Source organism: Pteropus medius, unplaced genomic scaffold, assembly GCF_902729225.1.
Source record: "Pteropus medius unplaced genomic scaffold, Ma_sr-lr_union100, whole genome shotgun sequence".
NCBI lineage: Eukaryota > Metazoa > Chordata > Mammalia > Chiroptera > Pteropodidae > Pteropus > Pteropus medius.
In genome coordinates this window covers 947165-961920 of record NW_024349224.1, presented here as the reverse complement: position 1 = coordinate 961920, position 14756 = coordinate 947165, and the positions used below count along the sequence as shown (strand labels likewise).

At 65.2% G+C, this 14756-nt stretch overlaps 2 protein-coding genes across 18 annotated transcripts; both read left to right on the top strand.

Moving 5' to 3' along the window:
- The first annotated feature begins 318 nt into the window (after window positions 1-318).
- PLEKHF1 (pleckstrin homology and FYVE domain containing 1) lies at window positions 319-9709 on the top strand. Of its 17 annotated transcripts, none has more exons than XM_039880758.1 (5): window positions 1767-1825; window positions 5776-5941; window positions 6928-7047; window positions 7501-7605; window positions 8097-9709. In XM_039880758.1, the coding sequence occupies exons 4-5, from the start codon at window positions 7527-7529 to the stop codon at window positions 8927-8929; spliced, it is 912 nt and encodes a 303-aa protein (XP_039736692.1). In that variant the 5' UTR covers window positions 1767-1825; window positions 5776-5941; window positions 6928-7047; window positions 7501-7526; the 3' UTR covers window positions 8930-9709. The 17 variants fall into 17 exon arrangements, with proteins under 17 accessions (XP_039736699.1, XP_039736690.1, XP_039736695.1 ...); XM_039880759.1 differs by having other exon boundaries at window positions 7498-7605; XM_039880750.1 differs by having other exon boundaries at window positions 6576-7047; window positions 7498-7605.
- On the top strand, window positions 9538-14321 carry LOC120617217 (uncharacterized). The gene is made up of 2 exons (XM_039880766.1): window positions 9538-9947; window positions 11832-14321. Exons 1-2 carry the CDS (start codon window positions 9569-9571, stop codon window positions 12683-12685), a joined length of 1233 nt encoding a protein of 410 aa, XP_039736700.1. The 5' UTR covers window positions 9538-9568; the 3' UTR covers window positions 12686-14321.
- The last annotated feature ends 435 nt before the right edge of the window (window positions 14322-14756 follow it).

Genomic DNA, 14756 nt, shown 5'->3' with positions numbered 1-14756 from the left:
GGTCTTCTGACTCCAGGACCAACGGGTATGCATCCTCCCTCCAGCTTTCCAGAATCTGGAAAAGACCCCCTTTCTTGGAGCCTGCTCTGGACCAGACGGTGTCAGAGGCAGGGTGGGGGAGGAGGAGTGGGGGCGGGTGCCGCAAACCGGACAGCCCCCGTGAATATCCTGATTTTCATGTGAAATCTCTCGATATGAAATGCTGGCGACACATTAATCAAGACCGACTTTCACCGACTTTCACGAGGCTGGGGCTTCTGTCGGCCGCTCAGTAAACACTGTCTGTCCGTCCTGGCTGACGAGGGTAATAGCAGTGAAGGGGGTGGAGCTGGGCCGGTGTCAGTGGTGGGGACGTGGGCGCGCCAAGACCGCAGCTGGTGGCCCTGTCACTTGCCTGTCAGCTCGACCCCTCCTCTTTCTTTGGCTTCTCCCTTGTCTCTCCCCGCTGGCCCCAGCCCTTCCCTTCCTTGCCCATGTCCTGGCCTCCTTCCACGGCAGCGGCGAGAGGCGCATCCCCACACTGCGCACCACCTCACAGCCTCTGCCAGCCATTCAGGAGGCTGGGCACAACCACCCAGCTCAAGCCTTCTCGCACTAGGTCTCCAGGCCAGAGTGGGAGGTCTGCCCTGAGGCCTGGGGCCCACCAGCTGCCCTTCCTGCTGCTGTCCTGGCCTGGTTCCGGGCCCAGCAGGCACTGAACCGGCCAGAGCCAGAGCCTCTGCAAAGTCCCCAGGGTCTGCCCTATTGGCAAGACAAGGTGCACCTGGGTGACAGGCATTTACAGAGCGGGAACTGGGTCCTCAGCCCTGGAGACAAAGGCAAGAACAAGATGAATCAGTCCAGCCCATGGGGCCGGGGGCCCAGGGCCCAGGAGGGGAGACAAGCCCTGAACACATAAACAAGTGAGTAATCCGATGACTTCCGGTTGGGGGAGATTTACATAAAACCGGGTGAGGTGGGGGAGGGCGATGGGTGGTCAGGAAGGCTCTGAGGAGGTGGCAGTTTGCACCCAAGACCTGAACGCCAAAAAGGCAGCATGGGAAAGTCTGCAGGCGAGGGAGGTGCGAAGTCGCGGAGGTGTAAACAACCTCGTGGTCTGAGGAACAGGAAGAAGCCGGTGTTGGGGGCAGGCCACAGCAGTGACCCTCGGAGTCTCATTCGTGTCACAGGAGGTGCGTGGGCGTGAGGGGGCCTAATCTGCGGGTCTAGTGGGAGCTGGGTGATGGGTACACGGAATCCATGAAACTGGTCTCTCTCGTGTGTTTGAAAGTTTCCACTATAAAAAAAGTTTAAAATATAAAATGGATAAAATGCTGCGGACTTTTAATACTCCGGTGATCGGCCTCTCGGTTGCCCAGGGGAGATGACCACGGCAGCTAGCAGCAGGCAGACCCGCCAGAGGCGGCGGCGCCGCAGTCCACCGGGCCCCTGGCCCGGCCGAGGCGCGGGGGCGCCGCTCCAGCTGGACCCGAGCAGCCGCGTGCGGAGCGCGGCGGGCGGAAAGCGGGGGGCTCGGGCTGGGGAGCCGGGGCGGGAGCGAGCGGAAGGGCTGCGGGCCCGGCCCACCCGCCGCAGCCCCGGCCGCTCCGCCCGCGCACGGGTCCCGGGAGCTCGCGCCGCGCCGTGGGGCGGGGCGCCCAGGCTCCGCCCCGCCCGCGTGCCGGGGCCGCGATTGGCGGAGCCGCCGCGAGGGGCGTGTCCGGCGAGAGTCGGAACGCGGCGTGGGCGGCGCGCGCTCGGCCGCTCTAGCCCGCGGGACGCGGCGCGCGGTGCTGGCGAGCGGACCGGCGAGTGGACCGGCGGGCGCGGGGCCCCGGCGGAGGAGGTGAGGCCCCGCCGGGCTCGGGGCGGCGGGGCGGCGGGGCTGGGGGGCGCGCAGCCGGGGCGGCCCGCACTCTAAACGCGAGCCAGGCGCGGAGAAGGGCGCTCCTGCTGGCTGGCGGCGCGGGGGCTGCAGGGGCCCCGGGGACAGCGGGCAGGACGGCACGGGGGTCCGGGCCCGTGCGCTGCAGGGGTCGGGGCGCGCCCGTGGTCCAGGGGAGGCTTGCAGAGCCCCGGCCTTACGGCGCCGTCGGGGCCTCACTCCTTGGTCCCAGTCCCTGGGGTCTGGAGGGGTGAGCAGGGACCGCTGCCAGACGGGGCGCGGAGGAGCGGGAGGGTGGCAGCGCTTGGTACTCGCCCGCCTCCCGTTGGGAGCCGGGAGGCGGTTGAGTCTGCGATTTGTGCTGGGAGTTGTCGAAGGAGGCGGGGCTGGGCCCGGAGAGACGGCGGTTCCTTCCCGCAGCCTCCCTGGAGTGGCCGCCTCTCTCTCTCCCAGCACCGGAAAGGCCGTGCAGGGGGCAAAACGGAGGGCCCCAGTCACTGACACTTGACCCCCCACAGCCCACGGGAAGTACACATTTGGAATCTGAACGTTGCCAGTGTCGTTCTTGGCACATAATCCCCACTTGGTGTTGGGGTGTCCTGGGCACGTAAGGTCCACTGGGGTCTGTGCCGGCCAAGAGATGACTCTGACTTCGGCCCGTGTCCCTGCACACTCGGTCCCCAGGGCTGTTGCGACATGAAAGCGAGGCAGCCCAGCCCGCCCCAAGGCAGGAAGGCAGCTGGCTGGACAGCCCCGCTGAGCTAAGAGACTCAGCCCAGGCTACCCCAAGGGGCCCCATGACCTGGGGTGGGCGGGATCAGCCATCTGGGGAGGGACCCTGCTCTCTGGACTTGAGGGTTTCTGATTGTGGTCCAGAGCAGCGCGTGGTGGTTTTAGAGCTGGGCTTCCTGGTCACTGGGCTGGGCCGTGGGCAGTAACGGATGGCAGGGCGGTACTTTCCCCAGCCAGGGCTTTTGTGGGGATTAAGCAAGGGAGTGAATACCTGTAATGTGCCTGGCCAGCTACAAGCTCTCAGCGGTGCCTCTGGTTTGTTTTCCTTGTTACTGCTCGCTTGGGGGTGGGGGTGGGGGGGGTGTCTTCCAGGAAGCTCAGGGCTGGCAAGGCCGACACCGGACCATGGCACCCCCTCAGCGCACTTGGAGAAAACGCCAAGCCTCACCAGGCTGTGGGCCTGCCACGCGGGCCCAGGCCAGCCCCCGGGACCTGACCTCTTACCCACCCTCCTCTGCGGCCTCCTCGGCTGTGTCCCTGAGCTGTTCCCCAGCCTTCGGCCTTCGCGTGGCCGGCTCCTTCCTCACGTGGCCGGCTCCTTCCTCGCGTGGCCGGCTCCCTCACAGCCTTCGGGCTGGCACCGGGTCGCTTTCTCACCAGGTCTCGCTGACCCCCCACATCAGCCTTTTTCTTCGTGGCTTTCAGCACTCGGGGCCAGAAATGACCTTGTTGGTTTCCTTTCTAATAAACCCGTCCCACCGGGCCTCATCACTGAAGGGCCTCATCCCTGCTCCTCGCTGTCACCTGGTGCCTAGCACAGTGGGGCCGTGCCTGGTGCATGACGGGATGCCAGTAGCTATTTGGAAGGGGAAATCGGCAGGCGTGGAGGTGGGGTGGGCCTGGCTGGGGCCGGAGAGACAGACAGGCAGGTGGTAAATCAGCCCTCACCCAAGAAGGGATAGTCCTAAATCCTCCCTCAGTGACCTTGGCCAAGTATCTCCCTCTCTGATGAGCAGCATCTCCGACTGTCACTCTGATGGACGGGATGGCCCCAGGGCCCCTACTGGCCCCTGCTTTCTAGGTTCCCGGGTCGCAGCCCCAGACGTCTCCCTGGAACCCCAAAGGCTGTGTGGGTGGAGGAGGGGTGGGGATGCTTCCCTGAGGGCACATCTGGTGTCTTGGAAGGAGGCACATCGTGCCTGAGCAGCGCATGCAGGGTAGACGAGGGCTCGCCAGACTTCCTGTAGAGGGCTGAGTCGTAAATATTTGAGGCTTTGCAAGCCCGTCTCTGGCGCATGCGGCTGTGTTCCCGTAAACAGTGTTCAGAACAGCCGGCAGCGGGTCAGACGTGGCTAGACCACGTGTGATACCTCAACTGTCCTGCATAGAACCCTGGCCACCCAGTGACACTCCCAGGCCCCAGCACTCATCCGGAGCACCTTCAGCTCAGCTCTGGTGGTGGCATCGCGTGCGTTCAGGGGTCCCAGCCACCTTCCGAACCCTTCCAAGGAAGAGCAGGTCTGTTCACATCCTTACTCCCAGACGCCAACTGCCGGGAGTGTCCACCCTCTGTCACACTGGGGACCACACCAGGGTCCCAGGCCGGCCCCAGGAGGAGCGGAGATGGCTTGTGCTAAGGGAGGGAGGTTCAATTCTCTGGTGAGAACAGCGGAAAAGAGGGTCCCCCGTCTGCTGAGTGGGGACGGGGGTGGGTGTTGCATTCTGCCCTGTTCACCAAGAAAAACCTCCAGGCCATGTCAAACCAGGGTGTGACGTTATGGTCGCGGGGAGAGTGGGTGGATGTTGGGGAGCTCCTGGAGGATGTTGTCTGGGACCCCCCACTCACAGAGGAGGGAGTATAGAGCCTTCTGGGTACCCTAGTCAGCGTATGGGGTCAACTCGGAGTCCGGGTACCCCCCACACTATCTGGGCCACGTTTCACTGCCAGCAGCTGGACAGGGGCCACCTGGAGGAGGTCTGTAAGTCTCCAACTGGGGACAGCAGCGTGGGGGTTTCAGGTGGGATGTCCAGCACCCCCTATGAGGGGCAGGGAGAGCATTGGAGGTCCCCCACTGCCTGCAGCTCCCTCCACGCCTATACCCACCTGGGTCACTGAGTCAGAGGGGACCTGGCAAGCGGGCTTCTGGAGCCCATTATTCCCACGGGGCCAGTGTAGCCGCCGGCTCTCGCCTCCCCGGCACGGAGCCCGCCGGCCCTGGCTGCAGAAGGGGCCAGGCCTCGGTCAGAGGCTGCACTGTGGCATTCCATCCAGTCCTGCCAGACGCCTGACACACAGGTGTGCCGGAGGACACAGCAGTCCCCACTCAGGTCTTGAGGCTGTGCTGGCAGTGGTGGGGAGGGTGCCAGGTGACCGCTGAGGCTGCGGGGTGCGCCCCCTGCCGGTAGGGCTCACCCCTCTGGCCCTTACATTAGGGAAGAGCAAGAACAGGAAGCTGTGTCGCACTTCCCGGAGTCACCTGGCGCCCCATCCTGGTTACACGCAGGTCCCCTCCCCCGGGCCCCTTTCTCCTCACTTTGGTTTCTGTCCTTTTTTTCTATCTTAACCATTTTTAAGTGTACAGTTCAGTAGCGTTAAGTGTATTCCCATTCCTGTGAAATGTCTCCAGAATTGTTTTTTCTTCCAAAACAAAATCCACACCCATTCAATAATGGGGCGCCTTCCTCCCCTCCCTGGTGGCCCTGGTGACCACCATTCCACTGCGCTTCTGCCAATCCGGCTACGTCAGATGGCTCCTGTGAGTGGGCCCACAGGGGCCTTTCTTCCTGTGTCTGGCGGGTTTCACCCCGTTTTTAAGAAGGGACTATTCCATGGCGTGTGTTTACCGCGTCTGTTTATCCACGGACGCGCTGGTGGACACAGGGTTGCTTCCGCGCCTTGGCCGTCGTGGATGATCCCGCTGTGACCGTGGGTGTGCAGATACCTCTTTGAGACCTGCTTTTAGTTCTTTGCCCACCGGTGGGATTGCTGGGTCCTGAGGTAGTTCATTTTTTGAGGCATCTCCACTGTTTTCCGTAGCGGCTGCACCAAGTCGCGTTTCCGCCAGCAGTGTGCGGGGCACCCGCCTCCCCCCGTCCCTGCCAGCGCTCCTGGTTTCCTGCGTGTGATGGTCGCCATGCTCACGGGTGTGAGGTTGCGTCCTACCTGTTTTTATTTACAGGTGGAGCTCTCAAGCCCTTTTTAAATGCCGTGTCACTGGTACACACGTGGCGCCCACGCCCCAGCCTGCAGCTTGCCTTTTTCTCTCAGCGTGTGATGCCTGCTGTCAGCCCACGTTGACCCACGTGGGTAGGGCGCAGTTGTAACGGCAGACGCTCTGCCACTGTGTGAGAAGATCCCAGCTGTCTCACCATCTCCCCTGCTGCTAAGCACTGTGGTCCCCACTGCGGGTCAGGGTCACGGCCCTTGGCGTGTCTCCTCACTTCACTCAGAGGTCCTCCCATGGAGCCCTCAGGCCGCCCAAAGACCCTGGAGTGGCCTCTGGAATGTTGCCAGATGCTCCACAGCTGGGACCCAGTGATCCGCCCCCCAGCAGGATGGCCCAGGGCTGTCGCCGATAACCAGCTAGGTTACAACACGCAGCCAAGATCAGCAGCCTAAAAACAGCGGTTCTTACGTAAGGCGCTGTGGGCAGCACCGCTCGGGAGGCTTGTGGTTGAGAGAGGCGAGCGGTCCGTGACTCGGGCTGAGCTCCCCTCTGTGCAGCGCCTCCGGCCCCCACGCTGGGCCCCGCTCCGCCTCCCCACAGGTGCCTGACCCGTGGAGCTGCAGTGTGACCCAGAAGCAGCGAGCGCGTCATCAGCTCGGCCAGGGGTGTGCCATGTGCTTGGACACGGGCATGCGGGGGTGGTGGCAGGGGGCCACCAGAGGTGAGAGCTGAGTCACGCATGGCAGGCCCCCAGGAGCTTTGGAAGGGTCCCCACTTGCGAAGCGCCTCCTGTGTGCTCGGCACTGTTCCAAGCACCGGGGATGCAGCAGGGAGCAAGAGAAGGCTCCGCCCCCCCTGCACGTGGATCTGAGAGAGGGACAGAAAACGCAGGCACACGGTGCACAGACGGGGACATACCGGGCCCCGATGAGTCCTGCGAAGAACAGACACGGCGGGCTGACGTCCCACAGACGGGGTCAGTAAACTTTTCTGTAAAGGGCCAGGTGGTCAGTATCTTAGGCTTCGTGGCCACGTGGCTTCTGCCACCACCGCTCAGCTCTGCCTTTGCAGCCACATGGATGTGCATGGCTGTGTTCCAGTCAAACTTTATTTACAAAAGCAGGCCCCTCAGGCCACCATTTGCCACCCTGTCCTGGCTCCTAGGGGACTGTCAGACCCTTTCCGGAAAGGAAGCGAGAGCTGAGCCAGGTCACAGGAAGGAGCTGCATGGACAGTGCGTTCCGGGCAGGACACGGTGGCGCCTTGCTGTCGGACCCCGTGGAGGTGCGTGGGGAGGAGTGGGCAGACCTGGGCCAGGCGTGAGGAAAACGGCGCTGCCCATGGGCCGCACGCCGGGGCTGCAGGAAAAGGGGTGCGTCTGGAGGTGGGGCTTGAACGGCTGGGCGGGTGCTGGCTCTGTTTAGGGAGAGAACGGCCGGAGGGAAAGGCTGGGCTTATGCAGGCCACGTCGAGTTCTAGAACCTTCTGAGGCGAGCAGGGAGAAAGCACTGGCCGGGCGAAGGTCCATGCCCACTGCTCGGTGCCGAGGCCGGACTGGCGGCTTGGCCTGGGGGTTGGCAGCGGCCGGGTGGTCTTCAAGGCGTGTGGACACAGCAGGGGGCCTCCGCACTCCGGGCCAGGCAGAGGGGGACAGCGTGGGCCTCTTCCCCCGTGTGTGTGGAGGGGTTCCCGGCATCGTCTGCGGGGTGCAAGCTCTGGGCCCCTGCTTGCTAGCAGAGCCTGGGTTCCCCTCCCGTCTGGGGATGCCACACCGCCAAGGTTGGTGCGAGGCAGTCTTGCTCCACGGGAACAAAGCACCGGCTGACCGGCAGAGCCGGCGGGGTGAGCACGGGGCTCGTGGGCTGGATGAGCGGGTCGCGGGGTCCGTGATGGTCTGGCCTGGTGGATGGGGGTCCCAGTGGGGGGTTGGGGTTGCAGACACCCTAGTGCCGGCACCCACTGTCCTGTGCCTCCTCCTCGGGCAAGCCCAATGCTCTGGTGAGTCAGTGCTCCTGGGAGCTGCCAGCAGCAGTCGGGGCTCTGTGTCCTTGCCACTTGGGTGGACAGCATTGAGGTGTGCTCTGTGCTGTCTTTCAAGGCTCCCCAGGCCCCACCACCCACAACGGCAGCCTGTCCTGTTGCACACCTTTGCTGCTGCGTGCCCATCCCTGACTGGCACACACTCGCCCCTCGCACTCACTCCTTGTCTAAGGCTCGCTGCTGGGCGGCCCTCTGGGCTCACTGGCTTGGTGATGGCGGAGAGGGGCGGGGACGGTGGGGCCCCGCCCGCGGCCATGCCGGCCCGCTGACACCTGTCTGCGCCCCTCCCGCAGCGCGCCACGCAGCGGGGAAGATGGTGGAGCACCTGGCCAACACGGAGATCAACAGCCAGCGCATCGCCGCCGTGGAGAGCTGCTTCGGGGCGTCGGGGCAGCCGCTGGCGCTGCCGGGCCGCGTGCTGCTGGGCGAGGGCGTGCTGACCAAGGAGTGCCGCAAGAAGGCCAAGCCGCGCATCTTCTTCCTCTTCAACGACATCCTGGTGTACGGCAGCATCGTGCTCAGCAAGCGCAAGTACCACAGCCAGCACATCATCCCGCTGGAGGAGGTGACGCTGGAGCCGCTGCCGGAGACCCTGCAGGCCAAGAACCGCTGGATGATCCGGACCGCCAAGAAGTCCTTCGCGGTGTCGGCCGCCTCCGCCACGGAGCGCCAGGAGTGGATCAGCCACATCGAGGAGTGCGTGCGGCGGCAGCTGCGGGCCACGGGCCGGCCGCCCAGCACGGAGCACGCGGCGCCCTGGATCCCCGACAAGGCCACGGACATCTGCATGCGCTGCACGCAGACGCGCTTCTCGGCGCTCACGCGGCGCCACCACTGCCGCAAGTGCGGCTTCGTGGTCTGCGCCGACTGCTCCCGCGCGCGCTTCCTGCTGCCGCGCCTGGCGCCCAAGCCGCTGCGCGTCTGCAGCCTCTGCTACCGCGAGCTGGCGGCGCAGGAGCGCGCGGGCGCGGGCGCGGGGCCTCCCGCGGGGGCTGGCAGCGGAGCGTCGAGTGGCGAGGACGAGGACGACTCTGAGGAGGACAAGGAGGGCAGTGGGGATGGCGACTGGCCCAGCCGCGTGAAGTTCTACGGCGAGGGCGTCTCCTGGTCATCCTTCCACAGCTGACCCCGTCCGCAAACGTGAGGGACGGGCGCCCGGGTCACCTGCATCCAAGCAGACTCGGCTGCTCAGGCCCCTAAGACAGTGAGTCCCCGAAGTGCAGAGCACCCCAGGACCCTGCCCAGCGATGACGCCGCCCAGCGGGCAGTGGGGGCAGTGGGCGTGGCCCTTGGGGGCGGTGGGCGTGGCCCTTGGGGCAGTGGGCGTGGCCCTTGCTTTCCGACCTTGACCCCCTCTATTTCCACTTCCAGTGATTGTCCTTCCATCTAGCAAATCGAAAAACACTCAGGCCTCTTGGGAACAAATGCCATTCAACAGCGCTGTGATCTGTAGCCCCGGGCAGCCCCAGGCACCTCTGGGGAACAGAGGGAAGGTGGGACTGGATGAAATATCCCCCTCCCTGAGGCCATGAACCACAGGCACACCCTCGGGAGCCGCTGGCAGTCCTGGGAGGCCTCTAGGGAGCAGAGCTGCCCACCCACCGTGCCGATGCCACCTGCCTGGTCAGCTGGGCCTTGTCAGGCCCAGCATGTGGGCTCACCCAGAGCCGGGCAAGGCCCTGCCATGCCCTGGGTACCCACCGGGCCCAGAGCCCCCAGCCTGAGTGTCCTGTGGTCCAGAGCGGCCTGCTAAGACCTCTGGCCCATGTCACCTCTTTCCAGGTGTCAGATACCTGTCTTGGTCCTTATCTCTCCCTGTGGGAAAACGGTGTTTTCTGTTAGGACTCAATTTCAGCAAGCGGAAACTATCCAGACGGACCTAGTAATAAAAAGAAAGTTTATCGACGGCTCGGTCGAAGAGTCCGGGTGTTGTTCAGCACCGCCCCATCAGAGGCTAACGCCACGCCAGGGGGATGTCAACAGCTGCCCACCAGGCCGGGCGTTCCTGGGGACGTGGGCAGCACAGTGGGGTCAGATATTCACGCCACATCCGGGCTGGTTCCCAGGGACACAGCCAGTCGGTCTGAGTGCCGCGACCATGGCCGGCTGTCCCGTTCACCTGCTGGGAGTTCTCTGCATCAGGGGTCCCCAACCCCCAGGCCGCGGACCAGTGCTGGTCCCTGGCCTGTTAGGAGCCGGGCCGCACAGCAGGAGGTGAGCAGCCGGCGAGCAAAATCTGTCTCTGCAGCCGCTCCCCAGCGCTGGCATCGCCGCCTCGGCTCCGCCTCAGGTCATCAGGTGTTAGATGCTCATAGGAGCCCCGGTGGCTGGTGTCAGAAAGTTGGGGGCCACCGCCCTGTGAGGAGGGACGGAGAGCGAAGGAAACCAGGAGCCGCTTGTCCGGGCTGAGCCCTCCTGTGTACCTGGCCTCCTGCCCGGCCCGCCCCGGGGTTGGTGCTGGTAGGTGGGGAGGCCCCGAGGCAGCGCCCAGCCTTGCTCGGAGCAGGTGTGTGCTGGGCTGGAGACGAATGCCGGCCTCCGGGTGCTGGGCCCACCTGGCCGCAGAGCAGTGGGTCCTTCAGACAGTCGGTCGCCTGCCTTTGCTCGGCCATCTTTCCCCGTCGCCTGGCTGGCCTTGGCCGGAGCCCACATTGCAGAGCGGGGGTCTCTGCCAGCCGGAAGGGATGACCGTGGGCCCACCGTCAGCCCCGCCTGCCATCAGCAGGCAGCCAGGAAGGGTAAAGCACGATGCACCTGGGGCCTGCCTGAGGCCTCGCTCTCGGGGGCACGGGCTGGGCGGGAGGGTCAGCGGTGCTTCGAGCGTGACTAGCTGGTTTACAAGCCCTTGGCCCTCAGAGGCACACAGACTGGTCCAAGCTGGTTCTATCCGGGCAGAGGGCTCGGCCAGAAGGTCACGGGTAAGCGGTAACTTCCTGAAGACATCAGTTTCCTTTCAGAAAAGACCAGGCAGCTCCGTCCGTTCACCCCAGAGCTGGTGCTGGGGCAGGGGGTGTCTGGCTCCAGCCCCAGACCTGCTGGTCACAGTCCCCTGGAACCTCCCCTGCCTGGCACAGGGGAGTAAAGAACCAGGGCAGCATCCATTTGGACGAGAGAGAAGACTGCAGCTGATCCCCGCAGCCCAGCCTTCCGTGCGGCTCTGGGCCCCGAGCACAGGGCCCCAGCGGGCGGGGCAGCTGGCTGAGGCCCATGCCCTCCTCGCCAGGGCTGGGCAGGTGCCGGCTCAGCCCTCAGCCGGGGCCCTTAGACCTGGCCCCCTCGTCCCCCCGGCCCCAGGCCTGGGGCAGGGCTGCTGCTTCCCTAAGCCCCGAGGCGTTAGGGCCAGCCTGGACCCGAGAGTTCACATGGACAACCACCTTTGGAGGGTCTTTGTTGGTGCAAACGCCTCGCTGTATGCCATGACAGGTGCTGGGGACACAGCGGTACGTGAGAGGCACAGGTCCCTACCCTCAAGGAGCGTGCAGCCTAGGGGGTCAGGCAGGCACAGGGGCAGGTGACGTCGGTACTGGTGTGTGCACGGGCTGAGGCATGACGGGGGTGGGGGCAGCACTCTGCAGAGGTGAGCTGCCCCGGAATGGTGAGGATGACGCCAGCTGGGGAGGTGGCCTTCCGGACGGAGGGAGCAGCAAGGGCAAAGGCCCCGAGGACGCGTCTGGTGCAGGAGCCTTCGGCAGGGCAGCAAGTCTGCTGACGGTGTTCGGCGCCGGCTGTGTGCCGGGGGCCGATGCAGGAGAGAGCCAGGGACCCCCGAGAGGGGACTTGGCTCCGTTACGACCCGTCAGCCCGCAGTGGCGGGTGCTGGACACCTGTAAGCCGGCTGTCTTCAACTCCTCCCAAAGGGCTGGCCTCCCTGTCCAGAGAGACGTCAGGGTGACAGCAGAGGGTGCGCTCGGAAGCACAGCAGGTGCCCTGGGCTGTGTCAGGTGACGTGTGTCCCGGAGGAATCCGGACCTCCCTGGACGGAGGGTGGGGGCCCCGTCTGAGTCCTTACAGGTCGTTCCCCTGCAGAGGCCTCATCCGCCTGGCTTGGCTCGGGTCGAGGTTCAGGCCAGGACATGCCTCTCCCCACCCCCGGGCTGTTCTCGGAAGGCCTGGCTTTCCCAGCAGGTGCTGTCACCCAAGGTTCTGGAGGTGCCCTGTGTCGAGGCCACCAGGAGAAGGTCGGGTTCTCAGGATGCATCCAGCTTCTGCTCTTTGTGATGTCCCCTCACCCCACGAGGAAGCTGGAGGTGTGGCAGCAGGGCTGGGCGCCCTGGGCCAGAGCCCAGACCCTCACACTCCCATGTGCAAGGCCTGGCGAGGACACGGGAACCAGCTGTCCTGCCCCCCGAGCGCCCCAGCCACCGCCCAGGCTCTGTGCCCCTGCAGAGTGGCGCGGGCGGCTGAGGGGAGGGTCCGAGGACCCGGCACACACATCCGAGGTGCGCTGGGCCCCATCGACCTCAGCAGAGCCAGGAGCGCCCTTACTGGAATCGGCCCAGATGGAAGTCGCTCCAGGTGGAAGATGAAGTCGCAGCGTTTGGGGACTCCGACAGGCAGGATTTTCTGGGCAGGGGTACAGTGTTCCTGCAGGGCTGGGCGCCAAGTGCGGCCCACCTGTGGGCGTCGGCTGCTGGGGTCCTCAGAGGCTGAGCCTTCTCAAGCAGGGGCCCCCTGCATGGTACTGGGACTGTTCCGGCACCGTCTGCCAGAGGCAGGGCGCCAGCCAGGGCTTGGCAGGGCCCAGGGGACCTTGTCCCTCCTTGATGATGGAGGAGAGGGACTCGACTCCTGCCTCCGACTGAGACCCATCTGTACGCTGGTCCCGGGGAGGCAGAACCAGTTCACACAAGGCTATCCTAAAACTGAAGGGGCGGCAGCCTGAGCCCTTACAGAGGAACAGACAAAGTCAGTGGGTGGAGCTCCGGGAACAGCTGTGTGATCAGGGAGGGCTTCCTGGAGGAGGTGGCGTTTGGTGGCGCCGCGGAGACGGGGGAGGACCTCAACAGAAGATGGTGGTCTCCACGAGGACGGGGCTCTGGGTCTTCTGGTTTACCATTTCCCCCTGTCCCTGGCACTAACCATGTGTGGATTGGATTAATGAACCACGTAAGGAGTGGGCCAAAGGGGGCGATATTGCAATGGCAACCGAGCCTCACCCCTGGAGCCTCTAGTCAGTGATGAGGGATGCGAACGGGGGCCCTGGCCTCTTTCTGCAGGGCTGGGGACCAGCCACTTCCTCCAGATGCCGACTGTCACCCCCTCGGTCAGGGGCAGGAAGTGCCCGCACACGCAGACCTGTCCGGAGGGGTGCCGTCAGACCGTGTGCAGGGCCCAAGGCCTTCCTTGGGGACACCATGCAGGTTGGTGTTGGTGGGTTCCCACAGCCTGTCCTGTCCCCTGCCCCCGCCTGTTCTCTCAGACTCAGTCAGAATGAGGCCGCAGGGGAAGCCAGGCCCCTCCGGCCTCCGCCACCAGGCAGGGAGCGAGCGAATGCACGGCTTACCCCGTTCTCAGCCAGGACCTGGGGCTCCCAGGCCACATTCCCCCACCAAAGCAGCCCCTTCCGCTGGCCTGCCTCTGACCCGGCCTGCAGGAAGTGACCCTCCCGGGGCCGTGGGCAGTGGAGAGGCCACCTCCGAGTCTGGGACCTACCCCTTGGCCAGGCTGAGTCCCTGCCCCTCTCTGCACCAGGCTCCCCGCCAAGGGGCCACACGCCCCACGCTGGCTCTGCCCTGGCCCTGAGCAGGCTCCGTGGGGCCCGTGGCCAGAGGGCAGAACGGGGAGCAAGGCGAGCTGGAGGAGAGGGCTCAGGCTCCCTACGCCCTCTGGAGCCGCCTCTGGGCTCCTCTGGGCTCCTTGCTGACCATGCCCACCATTCGTCCTTGGACCATGAGCTCGGGCCCTCCCTCGGGACCCGGTGCAGATGCCCCCTCCGCTCTGCAGCCTTCCTGGCTTGCTGTCCGATCTGTGCTCCCAGATCAGCGGCAGCCTCCCCTCAGCCACCCTCCGTCTCCCATGAGGTGCCCACGTGGGCCTTCGGGTCCGGGCAGCTCAAGGGCAGAGAGCCACTTATCCATCGTCCACCTGTGGCCCCCAAGCTCCCAGCCCAGGGCCGTGTGCCACAGACGCTTCTCTTCGAAGGTGGCTCTGTGACATCCCCTAGCTCCTGTGGGACGTTGGCAGGAGCTGGGGTCACAGGGACCTCAAACTCCTGTGTCTGAAACTGACCCATCGGGCTCGCCGAACCCTTGTTCCGCTCCCACGGGCGTTCACATCGGCCTTCTGACCGCACACCGGGGTGTCCCTGACCCTTCCCATGCCTGTCCCCTTCCCCCCTCTCCCAGGCAACCCGGGCCCGAACCGAGGGAGTCTGTGGTGCACTAGGGGCCAGAGGGGCTGCCGCAGAGGGGGCGGGGCCAGGCCGTGCTGGACCCTGCAGAGTAGTGTCCTCGTCCCAGTGAGGAGCGAGCCTGGTGCATGCACGCACGGACGTGAGCACGCACGCGACACACACATAATACACACACACACACACATATATCCATACACACGCACGCACGTGAGCACGCACGCGACACACTTATACAGACACATACACAGACACCCCTGAGCCTCCTCAGGCTGCCCCCTACTTCCCCCTGCCTGATTCTCCATCTCAAAGGCCAGGCTGGCCACTGGGCCGGTCCTGAAGGGAGGGCTGGAGCCTGAGAGCAGGGAGGTCACACCCAGGGGAGACGAATGTCAACTAAGGGAGCTCTCGGGCACGCCTACTGTCCCCGTCACCGTCTGGGCTGCGAGCCAGGGCCTCAGGCGCAGGCACACTGCAGGACAGCGTATGGGTGCCAGGTGAGAGGGCGGGCCAGGGCAGTGTCCTGTCCCCCCGGAGTCCTGCCTCATGCTGGCTCCCCGCACCAGCCAAGGAGCCGGCTCTGCCTGGAATGTCCCCGAGCTGA